At 44.0% G+C, this 24,255-nt stretch overlaps 1 protein-coding gene across 1 annotated transcript; it reads right to left on the reverse strand.

Moving 5' to 3' along the window:
* Positions 1 to 1,063: 1,063 nt before the first annotated feature.
* Positions 1,064 to 15,966, reverse strand: SHBG (sex hormone binding globulin). Its single transcript, XM_040427779.1, has 8 exons — positions 15,602 to 15,966; positions 13,417 to 13,526; positions 6,304 to 6,493; positions 4,906 to 5,073; positions 4,509 to 4,674; positions 3,725 to 3,867; positions 3,390 to 3,615; positions 1,064 to 1,579 (listed from the first exon to the last, which is right to left on the reverse strand). The coding sequence occupies exons 1-8, from the start codon at positions 15,839 to 15,841 to the stop codon at positions 1,449 to 1,451; spliced, it is 1,374 nt and encodes a 457-aa protein (XP_040283713.1). The 5' UTR covers positions 15,842 to 15,966; the 3' UTR covers positions 1,064 to 1,448.
* Positions 15,967 to 24,255: the final 8,289 nt, after the last annotated feature.

Below are 24,255 nucleotides of genomic sequence, written 5' to 3' on the forward strand. Positions count from 1 at the left end.
ATTGGTTCCAGGACGACCATTGTCAGTTGAAACCATTGGAGTCCATAAATCTATGAAAAACTAGTAATTGGTTCCAAAGCCCCAAAATGTTTTATCCCGAAATAAGAAAAATAATCAGATAGATAAAGCAAGTCTTTAGGGTTGGTTCATATCTGCGGGAATGCCGGATCCCCATTGCGTACAGGAAAGTAGCTGGGTTACCTTTGGATCCCATTACAGTCAAATGGGAATTGGTGGCATGCGGCAGTGTATGGCTATGCCGGAAGCAGTAAACGCTGGTAGTCTGTTCCTTTGTCAGAGTGGTTGCTGCAGATGTGAACCTGGCCTAACGTAGAACAGCAATAGATGAGGGAAGCTGTAAATACTTTTTTATGATGAGGAAAGGAGCTTCTTCAGGGCTCTGTATTGCACACAAATGTACCAGAAAAGAAACATGGAGTCGCCATCACCTGACACCCAAGGAAGCAGCTCTTCCTGGCACAGACAGAGGGCAGTACCGGACATGTAATACTGCACTGTACTGTAAAGCACAGCTACCAGACACCAATACTGGTGTTATATCAATAAAATGGCCATGTCGATTGGTTGGCTCCGAGTCAGAGGCATTGTATGTTGAGTCTAGTTTCCAGTTTCTATGGTCCCCCAAAAGACCATGGTAAGTAGAAAATATTGTATGCTGAGACCATTGTATCTTGAGGGACCACTGTACAAGGAATAACCTATAATTGTTGCAACCTGAATTAACCCTTTAGGGTACGGCCAAAATGGTGCTGCCGTTCCACATTGCGATGCAGCCTTAGTATGTTTGAATATCTTAGTCTTGCAAACCAAAGGGAAATCATATGAACTGATTATTCAGCAGTCATAGCTAATAGCTGTGGGGCATCCCACAAAACCACGTGTCCATTAACAATGAACACCGAGTAAACATAATAAACTTGGCTGCACTGAGGCCACATCTCACCATGCGCACAGGCCCTCCACCTGTGAGGTCAAATCTTGTCCACATTTTTTCTCAATCTGGAATAAGTCAGATATGTACAAATAAAGACATAAATCCATCCAAGTGTAAATATGATTTATTTCTCATGTAGACGTCCATCTGAAGGTAAAACCCCATTGTTCATCTGTACTGATACATGAAAATATACCTCTCAGTAGTGTACATTGTAGATGATCCTGCCTAGAGATCAAAGCAAGCCAATCTAGTGCGCATGTACCATGACATATGTATTTTACACCATGGTGGTCTTTTTGTATTTGTGTTCCCCTAAACAAGACTTTGTTCTGTTTTCCGGACTCCAAAAGAACTGATTGAAAATTTGGGGCTAAAAACAGTTCCTGAAATCCCAACTGGTTGGAGGATATGGTTTAGATTTATGTAGAAGAATGATACAATCGCACATATCAGAACACACAGCCTCCAGTGAAGACTTTTCCATGATTCACTATACTGCCAGTGGACAGCTGTGACTGTGGACATGAGGGTGCTTGTACTCGGCCGAGTCCACCTCAACAGCCGTTCCTTGTAGAATTATCTTTAGACACCCTGAGAAACGTGCACCAGGCTCAGCTTGTTCTGCAACGTGAGAAAATGTCACTTTAGGATGAATATATTGTAGCCCATATCACCAATTTGTGTCTAGATGCTCAAATGGGGTTTCTCTGACCATAGGAAATGATCTGTGATAGTTGCTTGAACCCCTGCGATCAGAAAGTGGTGGCATATCTAGCAATATCATAAAATCATTTTATGAGATGGAAAAAACATTTTAAACACAAAACATACAATATGAAATCATTATTTAGAGAAGCAATAAAGTTGAGAAAGCTGCAGTTACTTCCAATAAGATATCAGTAGTCATAAACTAATAATGTGAGGCTCTAAATATAATGCCCATCAGTTCAGGGCTGGATTAGCTCACCAGAATACCAGAGGATCCTCTAGAACAGGGTTTCTCAACTCCAGTCCTCAGGGCCCACCTGCCGGTCATGATTTGAGAATATCCCACAGAATGAATACCTGTGGTAAGTCCTGATGCACTGACACTAATTATATAACTTGCTCAATACTAAGGAAATCCTGAACACATGCCCGGTAGTTGGGCCCTGAGGACTGGAGGTGTGGAACACTGCTCTAAAGGATTCAGGGTCTTACACTATAGTGGGCTGAAATGGTCCAGCGGTAGACAAATTCATTTGGAGCCTATTACTTGCCACTGAGGTCTATTTTTATGGATTAAGCCACACATTGTCACGGTCCCTCCCATGACAGAGGTGAGAAGATCTGAGAGACTGGCGGCACGTGAGGGTATCTCACAGTCTCTCTGTTTTCTCCTTGCAGTGTTGTTGTTTCGTAATGACCACACCTCTTGTCAGGTGCAGCTTGTGGTCATTACTGAGACTCTATGTATTTCTGACTCACAGTGCTTACCATGCGGTTGATATTTCCTGCTGGAGTTGGTTGAGCTGGTGTGTTGTTCCTTTGGATCTCCTGCTCCTCCATTCTTCTTTAAGCTAAGTACATTTTGTTGTTCACTTGTGTGTGTTGTTGTCTAGGCCTCAGGGAGACGCTGGTTCCTTCATCTGAGGAAGAACCAGTAGTCTCATTCCCTGCCACAATTCCTAGGGCCTTCAAGGGTCTCCAGGGCTTAGGTTCCGGTGTATGAGTATTTCCACCTTCAGGGTCTACTCATGCTGGCAGGAGTCAGGGAGAGGTCTAGGGATTCCTAGGAGGTCACCATCCCTCTCCCTTAGCTTTGAGGCCTAGACTCCAGTCTATTCCTTGTGTGTGTTATCTGGTGTTATCCGCTCCCCATTACCCGTGACACATCTTGTGTGTGCATTGAAATCACAAAGTTTACATTGCAATTAAAAGTTAATATGCACATGTTCTGTAAAGTCAAATAGACTGGGCGGCAATGGTAATGTAACTGTGTCGAAACATTAGGGCAGGAAGCCAAGATACAAAGATTGACAGGGGACCTGGGAAGTGGCGGGTGATTTGTAAAGGTATTACTCATTTTGATATTTTAGACCATTCTGAGCTTTTGGTCAAAACATGTTAATGGTACGTACAACCCCTTTTAAAGGGGGATTTTTTTAAATGCACCACTGCAGCCAATGACTGGCCCCACTGGTGACTTGGCCGCTTGAGGACACATTACTGCTGAGGCCTGACATTGGCTGCATCGGTGCCTGTGGCCCCCACTAGTGCAGAAAGTTTACATGCAGATAACCGAGTCACATATGGCAGGTAAGTATACCTCCTTTCACAGGTTCAGCTGGGAAGGGTGCAATAAAATAAAAAGTCAATGTTGGACAACCTCCTTACAGAACTTCACTGCAGGATGTGGACTGGCTGCAGACTAGAGACAATCAAAACTTACCCGAAGTGCCTCCAATAGAGATTTCAGAAGCAGGGTCCAGCCATATGTCTTCCAAAGCCTTGAAGTCCGCTGGCACAATATCCATTGAAGATGAGGCCTCAGTAGTGGTCAGGACAACTTGGTTGGACTGGATTACAACATTCACAGTATGCCAGTCTTTGAGACATACACCAGGTGGGAACTTTAATGAATGTGCTAATTTTCCCAGCAGGGAGACTTCCAAAACCTGAAGACAATTACGTGATATAATAAATAGATTAAAGACTAAAAACCTCTAATAAAAAAAATTATCCTAAAAAACACAAGAAATTCTGATAAAATCAAAGGTTTGTTACTTGTTTCTCCAAATCGAAAGTTATTGTCAATGCAGAAACATTCCTTGCTCCAGACAATCCCAGCAGGACCCCACCATCCTCTAGTACTCGGAAGGCCAGCTGCAAGATTAGATTCCATGAATCTTTGTCCTTTGTTGGAAATGCTACAAAAAAGTTAAAAATATTAAAAAGCCATAGCAACAACAGATATTTTTGACCAGATATTCTTTATTATAGACAATTGTCTCTACGCAAGTAGCTGAGGGAGTCCCCTTGCCCTTTGCAGCCATATCCTAGAGGCAAAGGAGGAATTGGGACCTCCATTTATTGATAAGAGACTTCAAAAAGCCGCACCCCTGTCAATTAGTCTCTTAAAGAGGGCCTGTAACTGCTTCTGACTTGTCTATTTTAGTAACTACTGGCATTGCCCATGTACTAATAATTGTGGAACATCTATTCTTATGGCTCAATGTTGTGCCATTCCTTTATTATTTCTACTAGAAGTTATGAATGAATTGTTAGGAGCTTGTAATGAAGGTCCAACTGTGCAGAGACACAGAATAAGAATAAATGTTCCAGAATTGTTATTACATGGGGGATGGAAATAGTTACTAAAACAGACATGTCAGGAGAGGTTACAGGTCTTCTTTAAGAGAGTTGTCGCATGTAGACCACCCATGTCCATATGCCATATGCACATGAACATCATAGAGTTGGGTTGCATCTTCCCCGGGCAAAATCAGCTGTTTGCCAGGAGTGCCACAGCGGCACCAGTCTGTGATAAGAATATGAGAGGATAACCCACCGGCTGGTTTAAATGTAGCAAATCCATGAGCAGGAAAGAAAGCTCCAGGTTCCTCATTTTGGAAGCAACGACGGTTCTCGTCCATCTCCATTGCACGGTCTAGGGCTTCAGTATTCTTTTCCACCCAGGCCCAGTTACGCAAACACCCATCCAATGCAGGAACCAGCTAGACAGAGGGAGCACATGGTGACACCAGCAATACTGTTCTAGAGTGCCATCTTACCCTCAGAGTAATGTGTAAAGTAATTTGTAGGTGATAATTGGTTAATGTGAATTGCTGTACATTTCCTATAGTCATCCATTGTACGCTTGATATACATTACTTGGTTAGCAATGAAATAACAGTAAATGTAAATTTCTATGCTTCTAAAAAAAAGGTCATATAACAACATAGTACCGGCTTGAGAAGCTGCAGATTACGGTCTGAAGGAAGGTCACCCAGGATGATGCTAAGTGTGGAGCAGCTCTGAGGCACCAGTTCATTGTTCACGTGATAAGTCAACATCACCACAATCTCTCCGTTCACTCTCACATCAATAGTGTTGATAGTACTGTCCACAGTCACCTGAAAGACAGAGCATTGAGCAATGATAGCAGACAAAAAAGCTGGACATGCAAGTTAGATAAATGTCGGCTGAACCCATTGATGGCAGTGGGAGCGACAGACTATGTCATGTGTATGGGGGTCTCCTGACTTTCCCCCAACAGCAGATGTTGGGGAAGATAAGGATGAGGCAGTTGGATTTCAACTAATCACTTGTGTAGCAAGGTTTATTTTTATTTTATTTTTCCCGCCTTTAACTCCTTGCAATGTAGTTGGTTGGTGGTACCGTTGGTGGTCGTGTACTGCACAAAAAAGCTTGCTCCACTGAGGACATCATCAGGGTAAGATGTGTCTTGCTACTACCACCACTCTTTAAATCATATGGGTGTCGGCCAGGTGCCATGTTGGGAACTGGTGGATGGGGAGCTTGCTCATTTGTTATCTTTTCTATTATATATTTTATCATAGTTTTTTTATGCACCTAAGCCATGTTAAAGGGGTTGTCTCATCACAGACAATGGGGGTATATCGCTAGGATATGCCCCCATTGTTTATAGGTGTGGGTCCCACCGCTGGGACCCACACCTATATCGAGAACGGAGCCCCGAAAGTGATGGAGGGCGCACTGCGCATGCACATCCGCACTCCATTCATTTTCTATGGGGCCGCCGAAAACAGCCGTCGGGCCCATAGAAGTGAATGGGAGCTACTGCTGCACCATTGTGAGATATAATATTAACAATTAAAGGGGATTACCAGGAGTTCATTATCTGATAACATATCTGATCAGTGGGGTCCAGCTGTTTGAAGAGGTTGTGGGGCCCCATGTCCGTTTCCTCGGCCTGTGAAGTGACATTCATTGGTCACATGTCCTATTTGCAGTTTAGTCCCATTCAAGTGAATAGGCCTGGACTGCAATAATGGGAACAATGGCTATAGTGTATGATGCTGCGCTTGGTATGCTGTGAGGAGCACGCTGCACGTTCTTCAAACAGCTGATCGGTGGGGGTGCTGGGAGTCAGATCCCCAACAATCAGATATTGTTGACATATCCTGTGGTTGGGCCATCAATATCGAACTCCCAGAGAGCCCCTTTAAGATGGCAATATAGTTCACCTTTTACATATCATTATTGCTATAACAATATACATCGGATTTTTTGTAATAAACTATCTAGATGCTATAAGATGAATGTAAATGTTTTTGATTGTAAATGATTTTGATTTGTGATTCAGTGTCATTTCCTCTCACCTTCCTCCATTTTCCATCGCTCACATCTGGCCCCCACTTGGAGAGAACCATCTGACCATTTCCATTACTCATCTGTACTTCTAGACGACGTTCTCGGACCCCAAGTACAAACCAATTATCTCTTCCGACATCTCCATAGAAGATTATGCCTTCTGGGTCGAAGGTCCGAAAATCAAACGAGGAGAGATTACTGTGGAATATAGAATAACCAACGCATTAGGCCAAATGGGGACCACCGATGTATAGTTATCCATGTACAAAAACACAGCAGCTAGTCTACCACCTCATTGCCGCTGAAAGAATTATTCTTCACGATACGTTTAAAACCTTTTTGGAGGGTACAGAAAAAAGTGGGCAATTCGGGCTGCTGCCGCTTTGGTGCACTATGGAATCCCAGCGGCTGGAGCGCCTCTTTCCCGACACCCGGGACCCCCCGCTGATCAGCTGTTTGAAAAGGCAGCGACGCTCACAGCTTTCCCTAGGCCGAGTGACGACACTGTCATCTGTCACATGGCCTAGAAGCAGCTCAACCCCATAGACGTGAATGAGGCTGAGTGTGATACCAAGCACAGCCACTATACAATGTACGACAGTGTGCTGGTGCCTTCTCAAACAGCTGATCGGCGGGGGTCCCAGGTGTGGAACCCCAACTGATCAGATACTGATGACCTATCCAAGATAGGTCATCAGTATTAAACTCTCGGAAAACCCTTTTAATTTCTTGTAATTGCTATAACTTATAGTCATGATTATAGAATTCTATATATATTAGGGCTCATGCACACAACCGTATGTATTTTGCGGTCCGCAGAAAACAGATCCGCAAAAAATACGGATGACATCCGTGTGCATTCCGTATTTTGCGGAACGGAACAGCTGGTCCTTCATAGAACAGTACTATCCTTGTCCGTGATGTGTACAATAATAGGACATTTTCTATTTTTTTGTGGAACGGACATACGGAAACGGAACGCACACGGAGTAACTTCAGTTTTTTTTTGTGGACCAATTGAAGTGAATGGTTCCGCATACGGTCCGCAAACAAAACGGAACAGACACGGAAAGAAAATACGTCCGTGTGCAGGCCTTAGTCCAATTATCAGATGGCAACAACTAAAAATACAACATATGTACTCTATGATACATAATGAACCACTGGTCCATCACAATGTTTCTTGAAGATTGATAAAAAAAATATATATAAACAAAAACAGCCCAAAAATGTATGTATTCTGTTCCTAGGCTTCTGTGTGCCGTACTTCAGCCTCTAACATAAAGCACCTGGTCCATCCATTCTGCAAAAAGACAGAACATGTGGACTATGGACCCAATTAAATCAATGGGTCCACAAAAATTGCGGATACAACATGGACAGTATGCAATTTGTGGACCGCAAAATACATATGGACAGGTGTGTGCGAGGCCTTGAACATGGCGGGAATTTATCATAAGGGCAATATTCGAAACTAGTTTTGCTTGAGTAGGAGTTGGAGTACTTTGCGCCAAATTTGTCAAATTTTGTTGGTTAAATTTGGTGCCACTTTAACAGGGGTGCACCTAGCCTTTCTGCTGCCTGAAGCGAAAAATGATACGGCGCTTCTTCCATGCCAATTTCTTAACCTAACCCCTTTGCCACAATGAAAGTGCTCATTGCCCATGGATCTTTCGCTGCCCCCCTCTTGCTCCCACCTGGTGCTGCCTGAGGCGATCGCTTCGCCTGGCCTCATTGTTGGTGCACCCCTGCACTTTAAACCTAACATTTTTGTCTAGAAAAGTTACTCTAGTAACTAAGGGCTCTTTCACACCTGCGTTATTGTCTTCCGGCATAGAGTTCCGTCGTCGGGGCTCTATGCCGGAAGAATCCTGATCAGGATTATCCTAATGCATTCTGAATGGAGAGAAATCCGTTCAGGATGCATCAGGATGTCTTCAGTTCCGGAACGGAACGTTTTTTGGCCGGAGAAAATACCGCAGCATGCTGCGCTTTTTGCTCCGGCCAAAAATCCGGAACACTTGCCGCAAGGCCGGATCCGGAATTAATGCCCATTGGAAGGCATTGATCCGGATCCGGCCTTAAGCTAAACGTCGTTTCGGCGCATTGCCGGAGCCGACATTTAGCTTTTTCTGAATGGTTACCATGGCTGCCGGGACGCTAAAGTCCTGGCAGCCATGGTAAAGTGTAGCGGGGAGCAGTATACTTACCGTCCTTGCGGCTCCCGGGGCGCTCCAGAATGACGTCAGGGCGCCCCAAGAGCATGGATCACGTGATCGCATGGATCACGTCATCCATGCGCATGGGGCGCTCTGACGTCATTCTGGAGCGCCCCGGGAGCCGCACGGACTGTAAGTATACTGCTCCCCGCTCCCCACTACTACTATGGCAACCAGGACTTTAATAGCGTCCTGGGTGCCATAGTAACACTGAAAGCATTTGGAAGACGGTTCCGTCTTCAAATGCTTTCAGTACACTTGCGTTTTTCCGGATCCGGCGGGCACCTCCGGCAACGGAAGTGCATGCCGGATCCCAACAACGCAAGTGTGAAAGAGGCCTAAGCCATCCCTCTACTGGAGTGTGTTTGTTTGCAACTTTTTTGTATTTAAAAAAGTTGCTGTGATAAATCTGTAGTGAAACTCATTAACATATCTATCCATGCCCGTTCCCCAACCCACTTTTCAAAACTGAAGTAAATGGTGTAAAAATGCTAAAATTTTATGGAAGTGGGCCCAAAGACTTTTTGAAGCCAGAATTGTGGAGTGCAGGACGTGATGAATTCCCCCCATTAGATAAAAAAAATTAAGATAACCGTACCGTAAAGCAGTCACTTAGCAATTTCTATTAAAATATGAGCCAGAGTTATAACTATGCTATTTTCTTTTAAATTTCCTGTAGTGTTATGGTACTTTCACACTTGCGGCAGAGTGATCCGGCAATCTGCATGCAAATGGACAGCATTTGTGGAAGGATCCGGATGCAGATCTGCAATGAGCAGGACACTGGGTCAGTGGGTATGCTATGCAGTGGGTCAGTATAGGTATGTGTATAAGTTCGTGACGCCAATTGCAGCTTGCGCAGGTACTGTAGCAGGGCCCTTTAAGATGTTATAGCTCACGTACCAGGTGAGGAATGCCAGAGGGGGATAATGTCTCTGTATAGCAGATATGGTAGTGTCAACGGTGTCTCCTACCTTGGTACGGCTGGACTCCTGAATCCTGGCTCACTTGCAATAAAATTGAGTGTGGTCAGTAGGAGTAATTGAGGAATAATTGAGATCCAAACAGGTAATAGGATCCAACTTGTCTTTACTTAGTGGTTGGCAGCTTTGATCCATACAGTTACAGCAATAGTCTGGGGTCCAAGCAGGTATTGGCAATATGTGGCAGGAATTTATATCTATTCTGCTTCTTATACATATGCCTAGTAGATCTGGCAGGTATCTATCTTCTGCTCTGTCTGTAGTCTGCTGAGTAGGGGCCTGATCAGCTGAGGAGGCACTTGGTTTCTCTTTGTCTTTGGATCTGTACTCACAGGACTGCTAGCAGGGTATGATGTCTTCTTCCTGGAGATCTATAGTTCTGTAGATGGCTGCTTTCTTGTCAACCAGCTGAGGTAGATGACTCAGGCTGGGAAGAGTGATCCTGGGCCTCAGCCGAGGCTTGGATCTTAGTTCCCTGTTTCTAGGAGCTACCACCAACACAGCCTTCCCCAAGGAGGGGGCTGGTACACACTAACTAGAACTTTCCTTCCTCCCCATGAGGCAGGATGTGGGAACATTCCACTCCTCCTCAAAGAGGGGGGAGCTAGGTTGGAATGACCTATTCCAATCTAGAAATACTAAATTGGCTAAGATCCTGTTACATACTGCTGCCACCTGCTGGTGTACATTGAAATTACAGCAAATATATAATACAGACCTGGAAATACATATCATGGCAATGCACAGTTAGGGTCCATTCACACGTCTGTTTTTTCTTTCCTGATCTGTTCCGTTTTTTGCGGAACAGATCTGGACCAGATCTGGACCCATTCATTTTCAATGGGTCCTGGAAAAAATCGGACAGCACAATGTGTGCTGTCCGTTTCCGTTGTTCCGTTCCGCATGTCCGTTTAAATATAAAACATGTCCTATTCTTTTCCGCAAAATTCGGATCCTGGTACAATACAAAGTCAATGGATCCGCAAAAACTGGAAGACATTCGGATGTCATTACGTATGTCATCCGTTTTATGCGGATTCCGTTCCTGGAAATGACATTTAAATATTTTTTTTTATTTTTATTTTTCAAAGAAATCCAAACAACTTTATTTGCTTATTGAAATTTATACATGTTTCCGTTTTTTGCGGATCCGCAAAAAACGGATGACATACGGAAACATTTTCAGGAACAACGGATCCGCAAAAAACGGACCGAAAATCGGGATATAGAAAAATACTGACGTGTGAATGTAGCCTTAGATTACACTAGATGGAAATACACATATACACCTGACATTATTGTAGCAGGGATACAGAAGTTTAGTGACATACTTCAGGATGTTACATATCCATCTCACAAATGCATTGCAAGAACGGATCCGTCTGTCCATTTGTCATATGGACAAACGGATCAGTTTCTATATTTTTTTTCTTCACATTTTTAAAGGTCTGCGCATATGCAGACTGGAAGGACGGATCCGGCATTGCGGTATTTTTAATACATTCCTATGGAAAAAAACGCCAGATCCGGCATTCAGGCAAGTGTTCAGTTTTTTTGCTGGAGATAAAACCTCAGCATGCTACGGTATTATCTCCGTCCTGAACAGTCAATAAGACTGAACGGAAGACATCCTGATGCATCCTGAACGGATTGCTCTCCATTCAGAATGCATGGGGATAAAACTGATCAGTTCTTTTCCGGTATTGAGCCCCTAGGACAGAACTCAGTGCCGGAAAAGAAAAACACTAGTGTGAAAGTACCCTTAGTGCTTGCCCTCGCTCCCAGCACCCGGGGCACATGCCCTGCCAGCCATCCTCTAGGATTCTTGAATGGCCAAGTCAAAGCTCAGGGTGCTGTGGGAGGATTTGGAACAGGCTGTGCATGCTAGAAATACTTAAAGAGTAAATAAACTTTTAATTCAGTTTTTTGTAAAATGTCCTAAATGCCCTAATAATACTTTTTGTAATGTACTTTATTAATGGGTTTTTAATTTTTAATAGAGTTTTGCCTCCCTAAAGCACGCCTTTCACTGTGCGCTTTAAATTCACTATTCTCCACCCTTCTGACTTCTCAGCGGTGTACGGAGTACCGGCTCTACTACACTGTATGAATGGGGCACAAGGTGTACGGCCAGGAGCGCACATTGCTGCTCCTGCCTGTCCCCCCTCCCCCCCGAGGTTGGCTAAATGCTGGGGTACCCTGTAACCATATGCTATGCCAGGATTAGCTGAGCGGAGCTTGCTCCTGCCTGTGCCTGCTTCAATAAACCGATAGTCCTGCATGTAAGCTAATCCTGGCATGGCACATTTTTACAGGGTACCCATGTGCATGCCAGCATTAAGTAAACCTAACACAATGTGCGCTCCTGCCCGTACTCCGTTGTTTGCGGCCCCATTCATAAAGTGTAGAGTCCGTACTCCATACACCGCTGCCAAGTCAGCAGTGCAGGAAAGTGAATTGAAAGCGTGCAGGGAAAGGTGCGCTTTAGGGAGGGAAAATTCTATGAAAAATCCATTAATAAAGTATATTACAAAAGTATTTTTAGGGCATTAGGGACATTTTACAAAAAACGTAACGTAATTAAAAGTTTAGTTACTCTTTAACACACTGCAGTACTGAAAAACGACTCCATGGAAATATACAAAAATAATTCTCCCACAATATAAGAGACTAGTGGATTTTTAGACAGTATTACAAGTTGATCAGCACCTGTTTGACTCCATTTACATGGAGCAGTCACTCATGTGATCATTCAGCACATACAGCTTCATTATTCTCTGCAGCATCTGTTCACACAGGGTGATGGTGCCAACAAGCGATGATTCTTCGTGCCAATTAAAAAATGCAGTCATCCGAGAAACAAGCATTGGGTGGGGAGTGACAGGATTACTCAGTGTAATGGTTGGGTGAATGCATTCTTGATCATGTAAAAGGCCTCTTAAATGCCATCTGTCAGCAGATTTGTACCTAGGACACTGGCTGACCTGTTACATGTGCGCTTGGCAGCTGAAGGCGTCTGTGTTGGTCCCATGTTCATATGTGGCTGTATTACTGAGAATAATGAAGTTTTAATATATGCAAATGAACCTCTAGGAGCAACTGGGGAGTTGTCATTACTCCTAGAGGCTCTGCTCTGCACTTTGACAGGTCCCTGTCAATCAAAGTGCAGAGGGCGTGGCAGCTGCAGAGAGAGCCGAGTCTCTAGGTGAAACAGCAACGCCCCCGATGCTCTTAGAGGCTCATTTGCATATATTAAAACTTCATTATTCTCAGCAACACGGGCACATATGAACATGGGACCAACACAGACACCTTCAGCTGCCAAGCGCACATACAACAGGTCAGCCAGTGTCCTAGGTACAAATCTGCTGACAGATGCCCTTTAAAGGAGTTGTTCACCCACAGTGTGCCTTTTTTCAGACCTCCCAGCGTGGCCAGACCCGTGGTGGTAATCATACTTATCTGATTCCTGCTGCTGGGTTCCACCTCCATTGTTCTCCCTCAAGCACCCATGAGTAAACCCGGCAACGAGGACCAGGTAAGTATGCTCATCACTGCAGATCTGGCCACATTGGTGGGTCTGGTAAAAAGCACATCCAGGGTGAACAACCCCTTTCACGTACAAGAAGATCCTGCTGAAGGATACAATAGCAAGCATTAGAGCCACAGAAGGATATGTCAATCTGGTGGTTTTTTTCCATTACATCTCCTTTATAAACCTTTGAATGAAGATCAAATCTTAATATAATCAGATATGTTATAAAAAAAAACTGTACAATCTTCATTTTTTATAAATGATCCCCCATGTAACCACACTGAATTCCTGGTGTGGCGAGCCCTCAGAATCCCATTCCCCTGACACAGTCTATCCACATAGCAGATGCTGGGCTCTTATAGAACACAATGACAACATTAATACCTTGTTAATTCAGAAAGTTGGAATTCAAGGCGCAGAACACTCCGAGCATCTCCATTCCCTATGTACAAGCTCTCCGAGGATCTCACCAGCTTCTCAGCAGAACAAGACACCTGGAAAACACAGGAACTTCAAAACCTTCATTACTTTCTCGCAGTCTAATGGGTGTCCCATAAAATGTGTTGGGAGAAACCCTCTTGAATTACAGATTTAGCAGAGGTGAATTTATCATTTGGCGCAGCTCATCATGATGTACCATAATTAGTATTTCTATTGTTCTGTATGAGTCTGCAAAGTATGGGGTCATCACCGTGCACAGATGGTACCGCATCCGTTGCACCGTTCCGTGGCCCCGCAAAAAAAATATAGCATGTCCTATTCCTATATGCGGACAAGAATAGGCATGTCTACAATGGGCCGCAAAAAACGGCACGGTCGTGTGCATGAGGCCTAAGACAGCAAGGAAGCTGTCTTACATTTAGAAGTAGCAGTGGATCCACCGAAATTATGTTGAGGCCTGCGCCTCTTCATAACTCCAGTGGATCCACCGCCAGCGCAAATCGTTATTAAGACTGGCGTCTAAAATGCCAGTCTTAATAAATGACCCCCTTAATTTTTAAATTATATCTGTGACGGATGATAGAAACCTTAATTATGAATGACCATTCTGAAACTCTTCCCTGGGCAGACATGATTTCTCAAGTTTTGTTACTGGTTTCTGTGCTTCCCCTGGCGTACTCGATTACTCTTTTCCATTAAATTGTACAGAATACCCTATATAAATATAAATAGTAGAATAGGTAACAGGCTCCACTGTAACCATTAAAGGGGCACACCCAAATCAGGGATTTATGGCATACCCACAGGATAATGTCTTATAGATAGGGGTCACCTAATCCCCGTTTCATTTGACAAGGTAATGATAATTACCTGCTCCTCAGAGGCGGTCTCTTACCACCATAAAGATACATTATTTCTGGGAGGCATATCCCTACCTACACTGCACAATCTGCTGTCCAGAAAAGATGGCTTTGGTGTTAACTATGCCTTCACCCAATAAGAAGCATTTGCTCACTTGCTGAGTGACTAATGGCAGGGCAATTATCAGGAATGAGCTTTGTACGAACACTCATTTCCAATAATTGGTCCCCTAATCGGCCCGTGTAAAGGGGCCTTAAAATGGAAATCCATCATGAAAATGCTATGTAAGCTATAGGCAGCAGGTTATAGATCAGGATGAGCTGAGCAGATTGATATATAGTTTTATGGGAAAAGATTCAGTAAAACTTGTAATTTATTAATTTCCTGCTCATTCTGAGCTTTGAAGTCCAGGAGGCGGTCCTATCAGTGATTGACAGCTATCTATGTATACACAGTTATAGAGGGAAGGCTGTCAATCACTGATAGGACCGCCTCCTGGACTTCAAAGACCAGAATGAGCAGAGATTTAAAAGAGTAAAATACAAATTTTACTAAATCATTTCCAACTAAACTATATATTAATCTGCACAGCTCCTCCTGCTCTATAACGTGCTGCCTACAGCTCAGACACAATGTTCAATGTGACAGGTTCCCTTTAAGGTTGTACAGGAAAAGTCACCAGTGGTGTAAATCATAAAATTAGTCATCAATGAATCATTGGCTGCTTTAAGATCATTTCAAACATATGATAATCTTATTAGAGGAGCTGTTGATTTCACCCCAAATCTATTGAAGCCTGAACACCAGATCCGAGCATATTCCGACAAGCACCATTAACATTTACCCAGCTATTAAAAGACCATGGACACGTCATAAAAAGTAGAAGAAAAAAAAAACAAGTTCAAAATGATAAAAAAAACAACTATTGAAATAGTATTTGAATTGTATGTTAAAATAGGCACAAGGATCGGGCAGACAACTGCAAGGATTCTGACAACCAGTTTGAGCACATTACAGAATAATCTATTACACATACTCTTTCATTTACATGGTGCACGTGAGATGAATAACGCACAATGAAGACCACAAATATACAGACGTAGCAGAGCAAAATCATGCAAATAGTTAATTAACCCTTCACGGTCACAACAACGTACTGTTTTATGAAGAAATATTAACAATAAGCTATGTGTGCTGTGGTTTTCGGATACGCTGTATAAATAGCTGATTCTGATTATTTGAGGAAAGTTCCTGAGTAACGTGTTACCTTTGCTGTGTCCTCCGGGTCAGGTAATATGGATCCCGCAGTAAGGACTCCATAGGAAAGCAGGATTACGACAGGTAGAGACACACTGATGAGAGGCTTCATTTTCTCGGTGCTGTAAATGGGTGTCACACGTTCTCTGTCCTTTATATGGTAATAGGATGGGGACTGGTTCTCCTTATAGGAACGCCAACCATAACATGTTCCCAGTGTCTGCCTCCTGCAGATGTTTTTCGGGAACATAGAAAACGCCCATTTAACCCTTCACCAATGTGTGACCATCTGCACTCGGATCTGGAATTCAAATATACAATTGGCTATAAAATATTTTTCCTGAGTGTAGATTTGATTTCCGGAGCAGGCACACATGCCAGCTCTCTACCAGCTCTACCAGGGCATTGCCTTCACCGTTGTAACCAGCGCCATTAAGATGAACACCCAGCTTGCACTGAAGACAATCAAACACAAAATGATAATTCATCAGTAAAACGGTGACAGGAGACAGCAACGTCAAGATATTCTGCCTGCTTCGTCAGGGGCCTGAACATAGTCATGGCACAGTCCACTTCATCCTCTCTATACACATTTTACTTTGCTAAATCCTTAAAGGGGTGTGTTTTTTAGAAAACCCAATTCAAGACCCTTATCCAATGATGGTGAACCTTTTAGAGACCGAGTGCCCAAACTGCAACCCAAAACCCACTTATTTATCGCAAAGTACCAACACTGCAATGTAACCTGAATTCTACAGTCCAGTATAGTATATCTTCCATGTACTTTATCACTTAGCTATAATAGCCTGCATACATTCAGTGCGCTGCCTGCGCTGTTCATAGTGCGCCCTGCGCTGATGAATGGCAGGAAAAGTCTAAGGCATATTGGTACACCATAGACTTGTTCCAGGGTGCGGGTGCCCACAGAGAGGGCTCTGAGTGCCGCCTCTGGCACCCGTGCCATAGGTTCGCCACCACTGCCCTAATCTATTATGTGATGCAGGAGTCTCGCACAGAGCTTTTCCATGCGTTACATGGACAATCCACAAATGTCAGTAAGAACTGTGTAATTCTGCTTGCAGTGGTGCTGCGGGGAAAATTAACACTTCTACTGCCAGCTTCCCCAACAGATTATACCTAACCACTGAAGCTCTCAGCAGCAGTTTACAGTGCTTTCAGATTGCATTTTGCAGTATCTGATGGAGGTATACACCAGGAGGGTTTCCCTACTCATACCTCCGACAGATTCCACAGTAGGCATAGAATGGCATCCATTGGCTCCCATGTTAGTGAAACATACTGTATGCCTATGTGTGGGATAGCTTAGAAGACTGTGCTAGGCCATACAGCAGAACAAAGGTGTTCTGCTGGAAACCAGCACCGTGGAAGCAAAAAAGTACTCTTCCGCCCTCCATCTGGTAAATGGGGGCCTATGAATGCATTTAACAGAGGCATGCTCAACATGCGGCCCTCCAGCTGTTGTAAAACTACAACTCCCACAATTCCCTGCTGTAGGCTGTTCGGGCATGCTGGGAGTTGTAGTTTTGCAACAGCTGGAGGGCCGCAGGTTGAGCATGCCTGATTAAACATGTGCACCTGGACGTTTCTCTGAGCCGAGGGCAAAGACACTGCAAAACCCCGTACAAAATCAGCCTTACGTCTCATGCACACAAAGGTGTGCCGGCTGTTCCGTACATTGGGGACTGCAATTTGTGGTCCCCAATGCACAGGCACCATCCGTGCGGTAGCTGCAGACGGATCCAAATGCATTCAACTTGAAAGGGTTCGTGATCTGTCTGCACCGTACAAAAATACAGAGCCCCACGGATGCACTCTGTAGTGCTTCTGTGCCTCCGTTCTGTACCGCTCCTTCCACATTGCAGACCCATTCAAGTGAAAGGGTCCACATCTGTGAGACGGTGTGGACACGGCCGGTGCCTGTATATTGCGGACCTGCTGTTTGGGGGCCGCAATACGGGCACAGCAGGGCAACGGCCATGTGCATAAGGCCTCATCGTCAGGTGCCTTCCATCTAATACTATAGTATTCTTGGCTGTGTTACTGTGAAACACAGGTCATTTCTCTGTATGCAGAGGTTTTAAAGGGAATGTGTAAACAGAAAATTTCAAATTATTTAAATCATGTTTTTATGTTAAACATACATTTTTGGTGAAATTTTTTTTACATAATCCTGCAATTTTCACACCGGCCACTGGGTCTAATAAATAAGTCATGATTTTCAGTTCTGTGCAGGTTATATTTCATTACCGCTGCAGGCAGAATTGCAATGATAGTTAACACCTCTCTATAGATAACACAGGATCCACCATTCACAATAGATGATATCACAGCTTATCTGCTCCCTCCTGACCTCTGCACAGGTCACAGAGAACTCTCCCATAGAAGTCAAAGAGGTCCCTCCTGTCCATTGTGTCTATGGACAATGTGGCTGCTCTCAAAGAACAGGAAGTCTTGACATATTTTTGGCCTAGTGGACAGTGTGAAAACTGCAGGATTTTGGGATTTGTTATTCAAATATACAGTATCTCGCAAAAGTGAGTACACTCCTCACTGCATCAAATTGGTCTGCATGGCTGTTGTCACAGAAGGAACCCCCTTTACAGATCATGCCCAAGAAAGCCTGCAAACAGTTTGTTGAAGACAAGCAGACTAAGGACATGGATTACTGGAACCATGTCCCGTGGTCTGATGAGACCAAGAAAAATTTATTTGGATCCGATGGTGTCAGGCGTGTGTGGCCGCAACCAGGTGAGGAGTACAAAGACAAGTGCGTCTTGTCTACAGTCAAGCATGGTGGTGGGAGTACCGTGGTTGAGGCTGCATGAGTGCTGCCGGCTGTGGCGGGCTACAGTTCATGGAGGAAACCGGGAATTCCAACATGTACTGTGACATACTGAAGCTGAGCATGATCCCCTCCCTTCGGAATCTGGGCCACAGGGCAGTATTCCAACATGATAACGACCTCAAACATATCTCTAAGATGACCACTGCCTTGCTAAAGAAACTGAGGTTAAATGTGCTGGACTGGCCAAGCAGGTCTCCAGAACTAAACCCTGTTGAGCCTCAGTGAGGCATCCTGAAACGGAAAGTGGAGGAGCGCAAGGTCTCTAGCATCCACCAGCTCCATGATGTCACCATGGAGGAGTGGAAGAGGATTCCAGTGGCACCGTGTGAAGCTATAGTGAACTCCATGCCCAAGAGAGTTAAGAAAGTGCTTGAAAATAATGGTGGCCACACAAAATGATGACATTTTGGGCACAATTTGGCCATTTTCACTTAGGGGTGTACTCACAGTTTAGACATGAATGGCTGTGTGTTGTTATTTTGAGGGCACACCAAATGTACACTGTTCTACAAGCTGTACACGGACTACTTCGTATTGTATCAAAGTGTCACATCTTCAGTGTTGTCCCATGAAAAGTTATAATAAAATATTTACAAAAATGTGAGGGGTGCACTTACTTTTGTGAGATACTGTAGATTGTGACACGGAAAAAAAAAAAAAAAAAAAAAAAAAAAATGCTAAAAAGATATGTTGAAAATAAACACTTGATTTAAACAATAGGTTATTTTCTGATAACATATTCCATTTAAATACCTTAATATCTGTAGCACAAGTCTGCCACCAGGGGGAACCTTTGGCTGAAGCAATCTCTGACATCCCAGATACAATTGGGATGAGGGGAAATCTTTTCAAAATGCTCTGCTTGTAGTACAAAAAAATAATGCAAAGGAGACGATCCGCCAGCCTGACACCTCTGAAGTCTTTAGCTTAGGGAGGGGAATATGGTTATATCTATATACTGTATATACAGTATATGAACTAGCTATGGTAGTTAGGGGAAGATTAGTTAAAAGGGTTCTCCGGGAATTAAGAAAATGAAAATACTTAAATATTACTGTACTTCATTATAAATATATTCCCACATACCTTTCATTAGTTATAATTGCTCGTTTTGTCTAGGGAGCAACCATTAGGAGAAACAAAATGGGCGCTGACCTTTTAGTACACAGAAAACCTGTCCTAATCACACAGCAGGACAAGTTACTGCACAACACTGAGCTTAAAGAGGACCTTTCACTAAAATAAAACATCTAAACTAACTATACAGACATGGAGAGCGGCGCCCAGGGATCTCCCTGCATTTACTGTTATCCCCGCGCGCCGCTCCGTTCGCCCGGTATAGCCTCCGGTATCTTCATAGTTAGGCTCCACCCAGGGGAACCTGCTGGCGTCTCCTTCTCCCATGCTGTAGCGCTGGCCAATCGCAGCGCTCAGCTCATAGCCTGAGAGAAAAAAAAGCCTCTCAGGCTATGAGCTGAGCGCTGCGATTGGCCAGCGCTACAGCATAGGAGAAAGAGACGCCGGGAGGTTCCCCTGGGTGGAGCCTAACTATGAAGATACCGAAGGTTATAACGGGCAAATGGAGCGGCGCCCGGGGATAATATTAAGTGCAGGGAGATCCCTGGGCGCCGCTCTCCATGTCTGTATAGTTAGTTTAGATGTTTTATTCTAGTAAAAAAGGTCCTTTTTAAGAGCGGCCTCATTCTCCTCTCCTACTTGTCAGGGATTATGATCCTGAATACAGATAAGATCTTTAGCTGAATCTCTGTAGGAATGGAGTTCATGAACAGATGTGGCTAATAAGCAGCAGCACTTGTATGCAGTCTCCATTACCACAGTCTGTCCTCTCTGTACTTCATGTCTCCTGATGAACTCCATTCCCACCAAGATTCAGCTAAATATCATATTAAACTGTAGTCAGCATCATAATCTATGACAGTCAAAGCAGAGAGGAGGATGAGGCAGCTTTTTAGCTCAGTGTTGTGAAGTAACTTGTCCTGCTTTGTGATTTGGACAGGTTTTGTGTATACTAACAGGACGGCGGCCATTTTATTTCTGCTGATGATTGCTCCCTAGACAAAACGAGCCATTATAAATAATGAAAGGTATTATGGAATATATTTATAATAAAGTAATATTTGCGTATTTTCATTTTCTTAATTCCCCGAGAACCCCTTTAATGAAAAAATAATTTTTATCCAGAATGCGATAATCCTGAAATCCAGATGCCTAAACAAAAAAAAGTCACAAAAATCTTGTTCTGAAATTTTTTTGTGTACATTTGTATTACTGCACATGGATGTTTCTCCGATGGTAGTAAGCTAAACGCTACGACCAAGCAGAACTTTCCAGCAGGAACAATTACTGATCTAAACGATGTAGAATTCCATGAATTCGGAGCAGATGATTTTTAGTATCACAGACGTAACAATTTATATTAAAGGGGTTATCTGATGGCGACATCCGCTTTGCTTGTTAGGATATATACCGACATCACAGAGGAGGTGCCGTATTTTGGGTCATATCTATTATACAGAATGGAAAGCCGCTAACAAAGAGCAATTGTCCATGTTTTGCATTCCAGTGAATGTCTGGCTCCGATCCTGGATTACACCCAAATGTGGTAATACAAATGCACAGTATTAGGGCTCACGCACACGAACGTATTTTCTTTCCGTGTCCGTTCCGTGACTGTATGTGGAACCATTAATTTCAATGGGTCCGCAAAAAAAAAAACCCTCTGTTTCCATATGTCCGTTCAGAAAAAAAATAAAATAAATGGTATTATTGTCCAAGTTATGGACAATGATAGGACTGTTTTATTAGGGGCCAGCTGTTCTGTTACGCAAAATATGGAACACACATGGACGTCATCCATAGTTTTTGCGGATCGCAAAATACATACGGTCGTGTGCATGAGCCCTTACACTCAACCCTTGATGTTGCTCCCGAGTGGTTGATTGTGCCTTAAAGGGATTCTGCACTATCCTCTGGATAGATCATCAGCTTCTGATCGGGTGGAGGGGGGGGTCCGACACCCGGGACCCCCGCCGATCAGCTGTTTGAGAAGGCAGCGGCGCGGCCTTCTCACTGTTTACCGCCGGCCCACTAACGTCACGACTAGTATCAACTAGCGTGGGCGGGGCTAAGCTGTGTTCACTTGAATGGAGCTTAGCCCCGCCCACGCTAGTTGATACTAGTTGTGACGTCAGTGGGCCGACGGTAAACAGTGAGAAGGCCGTGGCGCTGCTGGAGCGTCGCTGCCTTCTCAAACAGCTGATCGGCGGGGGTACCGGATGTCGGACCCCCGCCGATCAGAAGATAGATCATCAGTTAAATGAAATTGCAGAACCCCTTTAATTGGGGGACCTCAGCAGGGAATTTAAATGTATTGTAAAGGGAGTGAGTTATGAGTTTATGTATATCAAATATACCAACCGGGTGAGTCCTGGACCTGCGTGAAGTCATGGAACTGGACTGTATTAGCAGCAGCGCAGTATGACAATCTTCATATATTGCATATTATTGGGAGAAGGGCTTTGATAAGTATCTTTGGATTATACCTTACTGACCCTTGGTAATTTCTTTTTGATTACAGGGCAGGCTTCTGTTTAAATAGGACTTAATGAGCCAACACCTTTAATAGTTATTCATTCGGCTGAAGGGTTGCGATCAATAGTGTATTGTTGGCCGAACCTGCCGTTTTCGACTTGGCTTATTGACCATCTAATGTGTATGGGGGACTCCCAACTTTCCACCAGAAGATGATATTGAGGCAGAGAAGGATCAGGTGTGCTGAATTGCAATGGCTTATTTATTTGTTCTCATGGGAGCCAGTGGTGTCTAGTAGCCCACTGAAAACACATGCATACTCCAAACCTTTATATCTATGATAGAGTGCATTCACATGACCGTAAGTGTTTTGCGGTCTGCAAAACGCGGAGACCGTTCGTGTGCGTTCATGGCTGGCGCTATATAGAAAATACCTACAAGAATAGGACATGCTCTATATTTTTTGCTGGGCTGTGGAACGGAACAATGGACGCGGACAGCACGCGGTGTGCTGTCAAATGCCCTTAATCAACTGATCAGCAGCAAGCGACCACCTCTATAAAAGCAGAACCTTTGGCAGTTTGCTGGTCTGGAGCATTCAGGTGTGTTTACACAATGCCAAGGAGGAAAGACATCACAAATGAGCTTAGTGAAGCAGGTGTTGCTGCCCATCTATCTAGGAAAGGTTTGAAGGCCATTTCCAAACAATTTGAAGCCTGTCATTTTACAGTGAGAAAGATTATTTAACAAGTGCAAAATACTGAAGACCGTTTAGCATCTTCTGAGAAGTGGACATCCCGGCAAATTCACCCCAAGGTCAGACTGTGCAATGCTCAGAAAAATTGCAAAAAACCCAAGAGCAACATCTAAGACTCAACAGGCCTCAGACTAGTTCCGCATCTGCGGCAGGGTGATCCGGCCACCAGTTCTGGCAGGGAATCGGCCATACACAAAGCACGCAGCGGTTTCTGTCCTCGCGATTCTCTGCATATTTGCCAGGTAGCAGCCGGATCTCTGACAGACCCCATTAGAGGCAATGGGGTCCGGCAGACAGACGGCAGTATCTGGCAATGCTGTATCCGGAGAACTCTTGTACCCTACTGGAATAGCCTGCTGCAGATGTGAAAAGAGCCTCAGCGTGTTTATTGTTCAAGTTCATAATAATAATAATCATCATGATAATCTTTATTTATATAGCGCCAACATATTCTGCAGCACTTTACAATCAGAGGGTTCATGTATATACAAAATTATATAATTACACAGCAACAATTAAAATAAGAGGAATGACAGCCCTGCTTGCAACAGCTTACAATCTATGAGGAGATGGGGCGACACATAAAAAGTGCTTGCATTGTACAATGGTCCGGCCATCTTAATAGGGGAGTGGAAATAAAGCTGCATGAACCCGTCACCAGCCGATACCTGTAGTGCTTCTGGGTGCATGGGCTGTGGTGGATAGTGTTTGATGAAGCATCAGGTTCAGAAGAATGGGGTTTAAGGGGTGTGAGTGGTGAAGGGTTAAGGTGGATTTAGACTGGCAGATTATCGGGAACACTTGTTCCCGACAATCTGCCCGTCTAAAGGTGCAGCCGATCATGAAATTGTGATTCATGCAGGCACCTAAATTATCGTTTCTGGGCAGCAGATCGTGGTCTGAACACCAATCTGCTGCCCAGAAACAATGCAGCTGCAATAGCGATCGCTAGTCCGCATACTGTGGAGGCGATTCCTGCATGTAAATGCAGAGCTTCACCTCCACTTAGTGAGCAGCAGACTATCGGGAAGGAACGTTTTTTTTCCTGACAATCTGTTGCTCATCGGCCCGTCTAATCCACCTTTTGATTAGGAGATGTTATAGGACACCCAAAAATGGTGGTGAGGGGATTTGGGTATGAGTGATGTTTGCAAAGTTGCATTTGAACAAACCGCAAGACTTCTGGAACAACGTTATTTGGACAGATGAGACTGAAGTGGAGATATTTGGTGAAAACCAAACAACATATCAGCACACCTCATACCAACTGACATGCGCATGGTGGAAGAGTGATGATTTTGGCTTGTTTTGCAGGGCACCTTGCAGTCACTGACTCAACCATGAACGCCTCTGTATACCAAAGTGTTTTATAGTCAAATGTAAAGCCATCCATCCGACAGCTAAAGCTTGGCCAAAACTGGGTCATGCAACAGGACAATGATCCCAAGCACACCATAAAATCTGCAACAGAAAAGGCTGAACAGGAAAA

The sequence above is a fragment of the Bufo bufo genome, chromosome 4 (assembly GCF_905171765.1).
Source record: "Bufo bufo chromosome 4, aBufBuf1.1, whole genome shotgun sequence".
NCBI lineage: Eukaryota > Metazoa > Chordata > Amphibia > Anura > Bufonidae > Bufo > Bufo bufo.

Excerpts from the sequence above, each read along its gene's own strand:
- SHBG (XM_040427779.1), bottom strand. The coding sequence starts at position 15,841 with ATGTTCCCGAAAAACATCTGCAGGAGGCAGACACTGGGAACATGTTAT. Across the intron at positions 5,074-6,303 it reads GCGATGGAAAATGGAGGAAG|GTGACTGTGGACAGTACTAT; the intron begins GTGAGAGGAAAT and ends TCTGTCTTTCAG. Across the intron at positions 3,868-4,508 it reads TGCTACATTTAAACCAGCCG|CATTTCCAACAAAGGACAAA; the intron begins GTGGGTTATCCT and ends ACTTTTTTGTAG.